This window comes from Schistocerca piceifrons, chromosome 1 (genome assembly GCF_021461385.2).
Source record: "Schistocerca piceifrons isolate TAMUIC-IGC-003096 chromosome 1, iqSchPice1.1, whole genome shotgun sequence".
Taxonomy (NCBI): Eukaryota; Metazoa; Arthropoda; class Insecta; order Orthoptera; family Acrididae; genus Schistocerca; species Schistocerca piceifrons.
The window spans coordinates 333178424-333190828 of NC_060138.1; the positions used below are offsets into that span (position 1 = coordinate 333178424).

General features: G+C 41.8%; 1 protein-coding gene across 1 annotated transcript in view; it reads left to right on the forward strand.

The window, feature by feature from the left end:
- The window catches only part of LOC124787399 (CCR4-NOT transcription complex subunit 3), a 96152-nt gene that overhangs the window by 68398 nt on the left and 15349 nt on the right, over window positions 1-12405 (forward strand). The window contains exons 10-11 of the mRNA XM_047254336.1: window positions 6282-6596; window positions 10400-10609. Of these exons, the coding sequence (XP_047110292.1) occupies window positions 6282-6596; window positions 10400-10609 (525 nt within the window). The remainder of the gene's footprint in view (window positions 1-6281; window positions 6597-10399; window positions 10610-12405) is intronic.

Genomic DNA, 12405 nt, shown 5'->3' on the forward strand with positions numbered 1-12405 from the left:
TCCCAGTGTGAGTGAAGTGAATGTGGAGTGCATATGAGAGACATGCATAAGGAGTCCAAAGAAATTGGTGCATCGTGCATTCCGTGAACTCGAAATGGCTCCAATGACAGTGTGGAAAGTCCTGTGACAGAAGCTGTCTATGAAACCGTTCAAATTGGAGCCGCATCAATGGATCTGCCGTGCCACAGAAGGTAACAGCATGTTTCATGAAATGGCCTCCCCAATCACCAGATCTCACTCCGTGTGACTTTTTCTGTGGGGACACATTACAGATCTGGTGTACGAACTGCCTCTACCACGTGGCATAACAGAGCTCCAGGAGAGAATACGGGAAGTGACTGCCACAGTCGACAATGCCATGCTGGGACGGGTGTGTCAAGAATTCGATTACCATGTTGATGTCTGCCCATGGTTCGCATATCGAATGTTTGTAAAAAACTTTCAGAGTTCCTCTTCAAAATGCAGTATGTATGACATCTGTACAATGTTTAGTTCTTGTGCAATAAATAAATGGAAGTGTTCCCGGACTTTATGTACACCCTGTATATTCACTGGTTTCTCACCTTCAGCAAGTAAAAAATAAATAACAGAACATTGTTCTACTAATGTGGACATTTCAAGTAGACCCGCCATCTTGAAATGTATTTTTGAGGTTATAAACAAAACAATGTTGATACATCAGCTGACCAGAGCTCCTCCCATTGATGCCAATTTGCAGCCATAAAAGTACCAAACTTGCCCTACTAGCAGTTTTTTCCCCAGACCAATTTGTCTCTTCAATTATTGAATGACCCTCATACAATCAAAGAGTTGTGGACCTCATTGCCAATTTATTCACATTATATTATATTTATTTATGTTACATTCAAAGTCAATCACCAGTCCCTGTACAGATCGTGAATTCTCTGCAGGTCTGCCATTTTACTACGCTCTTCTGGCATTTCGATCTTCCTGTAGACAATAGCATCATCTTTGAATAGTCTCAAAGAGTCTCTAGTGTTACACTGTAGACCATGATTATAAGCTGTAAACAGTAACAGTGTTACTACACTCTCATAAGATATGACTGTGCTATACCAAATATCTCAATGGTATCTTAATGTAGGAAGATTAATTACTTGCTTATAAGACCATTGGCATTGAAATTCCTACTACTGTTTATACATGATGTCACACATTGCAGATTGTGGTTAGCACACTGGACTCGCATTCGGGAGGACGACGGTTCAATCCCGTCTCCGGCCATCCTGATTTAGGTTTTCCGTGATTTCCCTAAATCGTTTCAGGCAAATGCCGGGATGGTTCCTTTGAAAGGGCACGTCCGATTTCCTTCCCAATCCTTCCCTAACCCGAGCTTGCGCTCAGTCTCTAATGACCTCGTTGTCGACGAGACGTTAAACACTACCCACCACCACCACACATTGCAGATTATTTATTGCTGGCCTTTTACCCACAGCTTCACCTACAGACAGCACATATATCGCAAACGTCTCCTCCCCCCCCCCCCCCCCCACTCCATATCGCTCTCTCTCTTTTCTTTCTTTCCGCCTTCTCCTCATGTGCACCATCCCTTTCTATCTGCACCATGATTTCCCTAAATCGCTCCAGGCAAATACTGGGATGGTTTCTTTGAAAGGGCACAGCCAATTTCAGTTTCCTTCCGCATCCTAAACACAGTGTGAGCTTGTGCTCCATCTCTAATGACCTTGATATCAATGGGACATTAAACCCAATCTTCCTTTCTTTCTTTCCTTTCCATCTGCTTCTCCCCCATGTCTCTGTCCATTCTCTCCAACCCTATGTCCAACTCCTGCTCCTACCCCTCATCTTCCACCAGCCTTTTATCACCCTCCCCCCCCCCCCTCTCTCTCTCTCTCTCTCTCTCTCTCTCTCTCTCTCTCTCTCTCTCTCTGTGCGTCTTATCCTGTCCCCTCTCTGTGTCCATCTCTTACTCCCCCATTTTCTTTCCATCTCGTCCTCCCTCACTACCCATCTCCTCCTCCCGCCTCTTTCTGTTCATCCATTCCTATCTGCAAGTATTCCCCTGCAACACATTCTGATACTGCCTGCACAACATGCCAGTCATACAGGGCGCTGTACATGTCGGACATTACCAACTATTTTTAACCTCAGCTCCACCCCATGGGAACTAGGTGGTAGTTACCCCCTTAGTTCTTCTTTCAGTATAATGAGTAATAAGTGTACAAAAATAGGTTGAAATCAGTTTAGACATTTATGCGACCACACACGCGCACACACACACACACACACACACACACACACACACACACACACACACACACACAAAACGTGTGTGTGTGTGTGTGTGTGTGTGTGTGTGTGTGTGTGTGTGTGTGCGTGCGTGTGTGCACGCGCGCGCTAGCCTTATACACATGGGCTGTCACCTGCTGATGCAAACAGCACACACATAACACACATTTACCACCCTCTCTGTTTTCTCCTCCTTCCTATCTTTCTCCATCTCCTTCCTATCTTTCTCCATCTCCTTCCTATCATTCTCCATCTCCTTCCTATCTTTCTCCATCTCCTTCCTATCTTTCTCCATCTCCTCCCTATCTTTCTCCATCTCCTTCCTATCTTTCTCCATCTCCTCCCACCTCTCTCTGTCCATCTCCTCCTCCTACATCACTCTCCGTCCGTCTCTTCCTCCCACCCCACATTGCCAGACTCCTCCTGCCACCACTCCCTCTCCATCACCCCCTACCACCCCTCTCTGCTCATCTCCTCCCCATGGTCACTTAATCCTTCCCCTTCCCCTGTCTCCCCATCCACCCTGTCTCTCTCCTTCCATCTAGTCCCTCCCCCTCCATCCAGAGCCTCACCCGCCCAACCTGCCACTCAGCTGGCCAAACCCCTACACCCAACTAACTTCTCCCCCTACCCCAAGCTGTCTGATTGCCCTTCTGGCTCTTCCCCTGTCCCCTCTGCCCATGTTCATTTAGCTGCCCCCCCCCCCCCCCCCCCGACTCTCGCAGCCTGACTGGGGCCCCCCACTCTTCCAGACTGCCCCACTCCCCCTCCCGGTCTGGTCGTACCCCTGCTGGCCTGGCCCTCTCCCAGCCAGCCTGGCCCTCTCCCAGCCAGCCTGGCCCTCTCCCAGCCAGCCTGGCCCTCTCCCAGCCAGCCTGGCCCTCTCCCAGCCAGCCTGGCCCTCTCCCAGCCAGCCTGGCCCTCTCCCAGCCAGCCTGGCCCTCTCCCAGCCAGCCTGGCCCTCTCCCAGCCAGCCTGGCCCTCTCCCAGCCAGCCTGGCCCTCTCCCAGCCAGCCTGGCCCTCTCCCAGCCAGCCTGGCCCTCTCCCAGCCAGCCTGGCCCTCTCCCAGCCAGCCTGACGCTCACCCCACTGACCTGGCCCTTACCCCCTGCCCCTGCCCATCTTACCCTTCCTCTTCCCCCTCTCTGCTGCCTTGCCTTTCCCTCCCCCTAGCCCATTTCCTCCACCCTTTTCCTTTTCCACCTACTCACTACACCTCTCCACCTTCTACCTGCCTGCTACCCCTACCCCCACTTTTCACTCAATCTCTCTCTGACCATGTCCCTCTCCCCCTGTCTCTCTGTCCGCCTCATCCTTCCTCCTTGTCCCCTGTCTGCTCATCTATGTCCAAACACATATATACTCCCTGGAACGCAATCTGACACTACTCACATAAAATGCTTGTTGTGTGGGGAAATCCTAGATGTTGGGGGAACCAGTTGTTGTGTTTCAGCCTTATGGGAGCTAACTGGATTTTATTAATTCCAAGATAGTAAGTAGTATGTACACCAAACATGGCTAAATCAATCCAGTGTCTCAGTAGGAGACAGGAACTCTCTCTCTCTCTCTCTCTCTCTCTCTCTCTCTCTCTCTCTCTCTCTCTCTCTTTCTCTCTCTTTCTTCCTTTTTCATGTATGTATGTGGTTATTTGAAAATCATTACAGGCAGCATTTATAGTCACAATGTTTGAGGTGTAGTCGTCACAAAGATTTTTCTCCCTGGTAACCAGGTAAACGTCTTCAATCATGGTACGCATTGAAATCCTTACACCGTTTCTCTGTAGCATGCCACCAGAGGAGCCAAAACAAAATGGCACACTCCACTCCATTGTATCAGTGGGCTTTCCCTCTAGTGGCATGCTGTGCGTTAGTGCGGCATGGGGTTTTCAGTGTGTGCCAGGACTGCAGACATGCACCAGAAAACAAACAAAATACAGTTCACATAATTTTATCTTTTGGTGGTGATAATTCAAATGTTACGGCTGTCCCCCATGCCTAAATTTAATGTTTCTTCTGTTTGTGTTCTAATTAATATAAACAGTAATTTGTATTAGGAACATAGCATAGTATATTAGTCTGCAATTAAAACGGGGATACCTACATAGTTAATGTTTGTTGGGTGTGACCTGCGTGCTTTGCATTATTGTTCTTCAGTTGCTCGTAACTTTCTGGTACACAATAAAAATGTTATTCTCCATGTTGATACTTCCTGCCAGATTTAAACTGTATGTCGACTATGACTCGAAACTGGATACTGGATGTTATTGTACAGGATACACTGCACTAAAATTCAAGTTTACAAACAGATTCTCTCTCTCTCTCTCTCTCTCTCTCTCTCTCTCTCTCTCTCTCCCCCCCCCCCCCCCCCCCTTTCCCACATTACTCCAGTCCTGTAGACTGGTTAAGGTGAGGGGTTGTTTTGGGAGCAGTAATTGAGAGGAACAAGGGAAGAGGAAGGGAATGGACAGTGACAGCTACAGAGAACCAGCAATGGAATAGGATAGGGATGTAGCCCCAGTAAGATTGTTAGGGTGCAGGCTGAGGAAGCTGTGTGTGACATGCAATGTAGTGGAAAAATGGACTGAAAGTATAGTGATGCAAGATAGAACATAGGAAGAGGTAGAACACAGAGAGCACAATGTGACAGTAAGTTAATGGATAGTAGGATCAAAATAGAGTGGAGGGGGGGGGGGTCAATGTGACAGGGGTAGATGGAGGTGGTGGTTTAACAATGGTTAACGGAGGATGAGGCCGGTAGGGTTAACGGAGGATGAAGCCAGTAGGTTTGTGGAATTGAAGATTATGTTGTAAAGACAGTCTCATCTGTATAGTTCAGAGACCAGTCCTCCCCCATCAGAGGCAGGTACATGCGAAATCAGAACTGTTGACCCAAATCAATGGCCACAGTCAAACTATGGCGAGAAGCAAAGTTGATCACCCTGTGGCAGTGGAAGCCTCTAGTGTGCTTGGCAACAGTGGCTACTGCACAACTGAGACCATTTGAATCCTAGCCCCCGCCCCTCTGTACCAACACAATATTATATTTTAATGATTTAAGTCAGCACTGAACTCTCCTGTTTGTGTTAAATATTTAGTCTATTCGTATATCCTAAAAATGAATATGCCTGTGTGTATATTATTATTGATAATTTTTGCTAGTCAGATAAGGGCAATGATGTCATTTGAAAAAGAGGAGATGAGAGGAGATACATTCCTTATTTCACTGTGCTTCACTTACTTAACTATGTAGTTTAGATTGAAGTTTATACTGCTGCCAAGAGAAGTTCAGTCTAGGAAGTTGACTGTGACTCAATATACCAAACAGGAATTTCTCTTCCTTTCGTATATGCAATGAGTGGTGGTCTTTTCACTTATTGTATGTATTAGACTCAAAATATTTCATTCACCTGTTAAACTATAATTTATGTTTGGCATAATAATACACTGAATTTTCTCCTGTTGAGAAATTTGGAGCAGCGATCTGTTTTACTTGATAAAAAAACTTTCCAGTGCAGAGATAACATATTTCAGCCTTATCTTTGACAACCGGTTTCGACATACAGAATGATGGTAACATAAATTTTTTTGAAGACTAGAAGATGACTGTTATGTCTCTCAAAACCGGTTGTCGAAAATAAAGACTAATTTATGCAATCTTGGGTATTGAAAGTTTTTTACCATAATATAACTAATACATAGTTTTAAATAAAATCATTGAGGCCATTTTGGTTTGTAAAATCAACCAAGCAACAGTTGACGAAAGAGGTAGCACCATTGACCAAACTTGCTTCTGTTGAAAGATGAACATTTGCCATGTGACACGAAGAAAATGTGTATCCTTCTGTTTTGAACATCCATTATAGCGAAATCATTATGCAGTTGGATTGAAACCAACAAGCTAAGACTCTATCCATTCAGTCTTATTCATGAATTTAATAAATTTTTCCATCACTGTTGTGTGTGATCAAATATGTATGTATTCATTATTATACTGTTTTAATGTATTCTAGGTTCCTGAAGGTATGTCATCCCTAAAGTCAATTGCGCAGCAGGTGATTGATCGAGCAGGTCTGGAAATTCCACCATCTGAACCTAGCAGGGGATTGTTTGATAGTAAATCGCAAGTTTCGGAAACATCTGAGGCCCACATACCACCATTGCTGGGTGTCGCTCCTCTTGGTCCAGTACCTTTGCAGAAAGAACACCAGTGCCAGTTCCAGATGATGGAAGCTGCATATTACCATATGCCTCATCCATCAGATTCAGAGCGGTTAAGGCCATATTTGCCAAGAAATCCATGCCCAACACCTGCGTATTACAACCAGGTATGAGAACTGCAGTTAGACATATTGATAAACTTGTTAAGCTATTTGATGTCACCTAAATGAGACACATCTTCATTCATTAACATTAATATATCTGTTGGTGAAAGTATTGAAAGAAGTTATCCAAACTTGAATGTTAAAAACTGATACATGTTTATTAGGGTAGTGTATCACAGATGGGACTGTTAAAGTACCACCTGATAATTGTAAATGTTGTACAAGAAAGTTGTTCATTATTTAATTATGAAGTTTGTTTATTTGTCTTTTTCATTAAGAAGGAAAAAGAGAGAGAGAGAGACAACAACAATGTGAGAACTGTTTATAGCATGGCCAGTTTGTTGAGTCTTTTTAGTTATTTTTAATTTGGCTTGATAATCATAAAGAAATTTGTTTGAGGTAAAGAACGAAAGACAGCTGAGACGTCTATACAATTTTCCAACTACTCGGCCATGCAGTGTATGCATCCTGGACACTGTTGACAGAAATAAATTTTGTAGCTGGTGTGTTGTACTGACTGTATTTTGTGGTCACTAAATGGACACCTTTCAGGCTTGACTTGTAGAAGCAGAAAAAAAAAGCTGCAGGAGCCACATGATGACTGTAGGGGTTGGAGTAGGTTGCTAACTTGGGTTTCGCCAGAAACTCCTGAAAGCAGAGATATGTGGCTAGGATTGTTGTTGAGGTGTGACTGGCAGATATCAACCATTTCCTTCTTTGTCCATGCAATGTACAAAATCATGTAAATAACACTCTTGGTGTTGAATAGGTCAGTTAGTATGGTTTTCATTTTCAACTTTCTCATTCTAGCTGTCTGATGGACAATGGAACTCCAAAATGTTCTTGTCAGAACATTAGAGTTCCTTCTTAGGTTTGTAACCATACACCTGTATTGCGTGTGTTGTGTCACTGATAATGATATTATCCAAAAAAAGTGAGGTTTGGTTTGCGTGCATCTGAAAGTTCTCTCATGATCACGACTCTGTTGTTCTTGTGGTCGGCAGTCATCAGTTTTGGAACCAGCTCAGCTTGCACTTTCCACATTGTCAAATTGTCACTAATGGTGTTGTATACAGTTGTTTTTGGAACATGGAAACACTCTTTTAGCACCTGCATATATATTCCATTGTCAATGTTCGCAAGATCGCAAATATTACACACATTTTCATAACTTTTACTGGTTTATGGCCATCCTGAATGGAATTCATTGTCTATCTTTTCCCAGTCCTCCTTAAATGATGTCAGCCATCTTGAAACTTGAGAATATGACAAAGCAGAGTTCACTTAGGCTTGCTGACTCTTCAACTACTTGTCAACATAACATTTTATGAGTATGGCACAAAAATTAATCATGTTCCGTGTCAGAGTGTTGACTGCATTGTGCATCATACTATGTACACTATCGAAAAGTTCACAGCAACAGCGATGCAGATACTTCTGGAGCTTGTATCAAACTGATGTAGGCAGGGATGTAAAGTTAGTGTCTGCTCCATATACCTCAAGTGATGTGAAACTGGTACGAATAGGAATGCTTGGGAGAAACTGCATTGCGTTCCAAACGCACCTTGTAAAAAGTTAAGAAAGGGAGTCGTAAATAATAAATGAAAGAAAAAAAAAGAGAAAGAGGGGTCTATGAATTGAAAGGTGAGAATAATGAAGTAATTCAGTCATGTTAACGAAGATTGTGAGCATGTTTACCACAGTTGTTTGGCAGTCAAGAAGTAGCAGATAGCTCTCAAAGTTTCAGACCAAGTGACTTATTTTGCTTGAAATGCATTTGAAAAAGGTGAAGTGACATTGCGTTCATAATTAAGATCCCACTACAACACTATTTGTCAATCAGTACACATATGACACATCCCACTCTTGCGGTTTTCGTTATCTGTAAGCATACATTTCCAGATATAAGAATTTATTTGTCAGTCTGATATGTTTGACAACTGTGTTCGCATTGGAGACTGATACATGTAGTATTGGACTAACAAGGAATACAGGGGGAAAATAGATTTGGAAGGCAATGTAATTACTGGAAGGAAGTAAAAAACGCATGTGCACAGATTAATTTGGGTATCTTCAACGTAAAACCTTGATCTGACAGCTTTGTTTAATATTACTGTATGTCAGATTACTAACAACAAAAGAAAATAAGTGAAACGTTAAATAACATCAAATTTACAAGAGCACCCATTGACCTACTAGGCTCAACTATTTCAGAAGTGACAGAAATCTGAATGTATCACATTAATTTTAATAAAAACTGTGATTCATACTGCAGAGTGTTTTGGAAATGTAATCTAAGTAGTGAGTATTATACATGGGAAAATCTTTCATACATCCAAATCCAATGGCAGCAGTAACATTAATAGGGCCGCCCCTCCCCCCCTTGAAACTGTGTGTGGGGTCATTGGGGAGGCATGATGTGTCCCTCCAACACATTCAGCATTATGCGCATTATAGTACTGCTTTCTTCACAAGAAGATGCTTGTATCATTTTCCAATTACAATAGGCATAGTATTTACTAAAGGGCGCATACACAAGAATGAGATAATTATTTTGTTTTCGTTAAGTGCTTGCAAAGGTCACTCTTGGGAGTTATAAATGCTACCATGACTGCAATTACAGTGCAGAAAAGCCACTTTCATAAATTACACTTGAAATTTGGTGTGTGTTGCGGTCTTCTCATTTGGTAGATAATAATGTGAGGAACAGTAGTGTGCATAATCTTCTCCAAACAGGTTACACTTCAGTTCAGTTCTATAAAATATCATTTTTTAGTCATGTTTACCTGAATATTTTCAACGTAGTGACAATGATCTTATGGTGATGGCAACAAAAGTGGTATCGAGGTCTCAATCAGTGTAAAACTGATGGCAGTAATAAGAAAAACTGGAAAAACATACAGATTATTCAAATCACAAAATATGTATACTGTGGAAGATTTTTCTGCTACATAGTTTTTTCACTTGCTTTAAAAAGAAGAAATGGTGTCCCACAAGCAATAGATTATATAAATTAAATTCACAATTGTTCAAAGTTGAATAAAATTGACAGCCTATTGCCAACAATCCCAGCCTCTTATGCAGTAAGAACTCATTTTGCGTAGTTCCTTGCATGCAACTGACTGTTTAAGTTTCAACTTTAAGTTTTGATCGTGAAACCTCTCACAGTTTGTGTGATTGGTACATTGGTTATTTATACAATATTAACTTTAGCAGAATGTAATTTCTTTTTTCCTATGTAAAAAAACTCCTATCATTTTACCAAAAACATTTAATGATAGTGTACTTGTAGAGCATATTTGAAGATACAGTGTCAGGAATGGGTTGTTGCCCATCAGCCCAGATTTCACTGTATCTTGAGAGCCAGTGTGCCCTTATTAGCCATTTAGCTTGGTTTGTTCTGCCTGTCAAAGAAAGAAAAAACATATATTGCCTTCATAATCTTGTGGATTAATGTAAGATTAAACTGCTGTCATTAATTTGTATGTGTATAGCAAGTAATTCTTTAAAATTTGTATGTATCATTGCAAAAATGTTAAATTAAGGTGTTATTTTGTTGATAAACTCCGTAAAAATTTCAACATTGAAATTCACAGTTTCATGCACCCACTGTTTCATTAATATTTACCTCATTGTCATCATTTTATTCTGTCTTGAATAATAACTGGTTGAGTACTCTTTTGAGTAATTTATTTAAAGACCAGTTTCATAACCTATTCTGTGTTAGGCCAAGGGCAAGTAGATGCACTTTTGAATATACTGTATGCAAAAACAACTACTAACAATACTGTTTTTGATTACTGCAGACTCCGTTGCCACATTCGGACACTGTGGAATTCTTCCAGCGGCTGTCGACGGAAACGCTCTTCTTTATTTTTTATTATATGGAGGGAACAAAGGCACAGTACCTAGCAGCGAAGGCCCTTAAAAAACAGAGCTGGAGGTTCCATACAAAGTACATGATGTGGTTCCAGCGACATGAAGAGCCCAAGATAATCAATGAAGAGTATGAACAGGTATGACTGAAGCTCTCGTCTGTATGAAATATTAAAATGTGTTGACAACACTTGTTTTGTTTCAGTATACAAATTATTTAGTAAAAAATTAGTATTCATTAATAATATCACTTCTAACTTGTGTTGCTGTGTGGGATCAGCCAAGCGGTCTAAGGCGCTGCAGTCATGGACTGTGTGGCTGGTCCCGGCGGAGGTTTAAGTTCTCCCTCGGGCATGGGTGTGTGTGTTTGTCATTAGGATAATTTAGGTGAAGTAGTGTGTAAGCTTAGGGACTGACGACCTTAGCAGTTAAGTCCCATAAGATTTCACACACATTTGATTTTTTTCCTCCTCCCCCCCCCCCCCCCACCCCCCACCCCCCCCCCCTCCAACTTGTGTCAGGCAGTTTCTTTGTTTTGTGGCTTTCTGTAACCAGTCTTTCGTTTTTATCTTTTAAATGAAAATCAAATGACAAATGATGATGTGAAATTGTAACAGTAAATCTAATTTTTTTATTTGTGTCAGTAGAATCGGATTACAAATTCAGAGAAAGAAAACAAAGAATAGTGTATCAGACAAAAAATATAACAGAAATTACAAATTACAAAACACAGAGTGTAACTTGAACTAGTTTTGCCCCAAAGTGTGGAACATCAATTGCTTTATGAGTTTCTGACATGAGGTCATCTAGGCTGCACTTGGTGAGGCAATAAGGACAGGAATGTGTGTTGGCTTGCCTGGACCTCCCTGAAATTGCATGTGGTAGATAATATTGTACATCACCATTTCACAAGATTTGCTTTGCATCTTGTTATTGCTATTCCAAAGCCTTTTAATGGATTCTGATACTTCCCAATTTTCATGATGGCCAAGGGCTAATTCTTCTAATGGTTCAATCCAATTTTCATCCTTAAAAGGCAACCACATATCCTCTTTAGGCTGACTTTGGTGTTCATAGTCCTCCATTGCTCTGAGGAAACTAGTTCTTGATTTGATGATGTGAAATTGTAACTATGCGTAACCCATGTGTCAGATGCCAGATAGTGGATTTTGTTTGTAGGTAGCTGTCCTCTATCAAATTGTAAATGCAGTTATCCCAGCCATATGGTAGATCTTATCTCTCGGAGAAGTTTTCAGACAGACTGTACAGGGCAGCAGGATTCGTTGAATGTGACATAGCTTGCTTAATGGGTGCATGGTTTAGCAGCCCAGAGTGAGGCTACCAGTTTCCGCTGATTTTCATTTCTGTGTTGATGTAGTGCTGTTTGTATGTCAGGCCCCTGTCTAGGGTAATATCCAAATATCTGACATGAGGTCAGTGGTCCAACAGTGTTTGCCTTCACGTAACCTGGAGTGCTCTTGACACTTGCTTGGTGTAGAGACGCAATGTGCAAACTGAAGTGTGGGTTAGGCTCAAGTTGGTTCCAGATATACTATTCTTCAAACCTGTCGGTGTTATAGTGAGTATCGCTTCAGCCTTATGAACCACACCCAAAGCTTGGTTATTAATGTATATTAAGTTTGTGGTGTCATTCAGTAGTGGTTGTTATTTGGTATAAATATTAAAAACTTTTGGGCCAGTACAGTGCCCTGATCTAGGTTATTTTTCTGTCTTCACGCGAATTCACAAATACCACATGGTTTTCTCAAGCTGACCTCCAGTAGCCACAGTCAAATTGTAGTCTTTTGTTGCAATATAGATAGGTATTGTGCGTCAGGAGTGTGAGGGTACAGTATTATAGGTAGTGGAGAGCTCTATGAATGCCACACCCATTATTTTACAATATTCAATGTCATTCTTGATGAACTATGTGAAA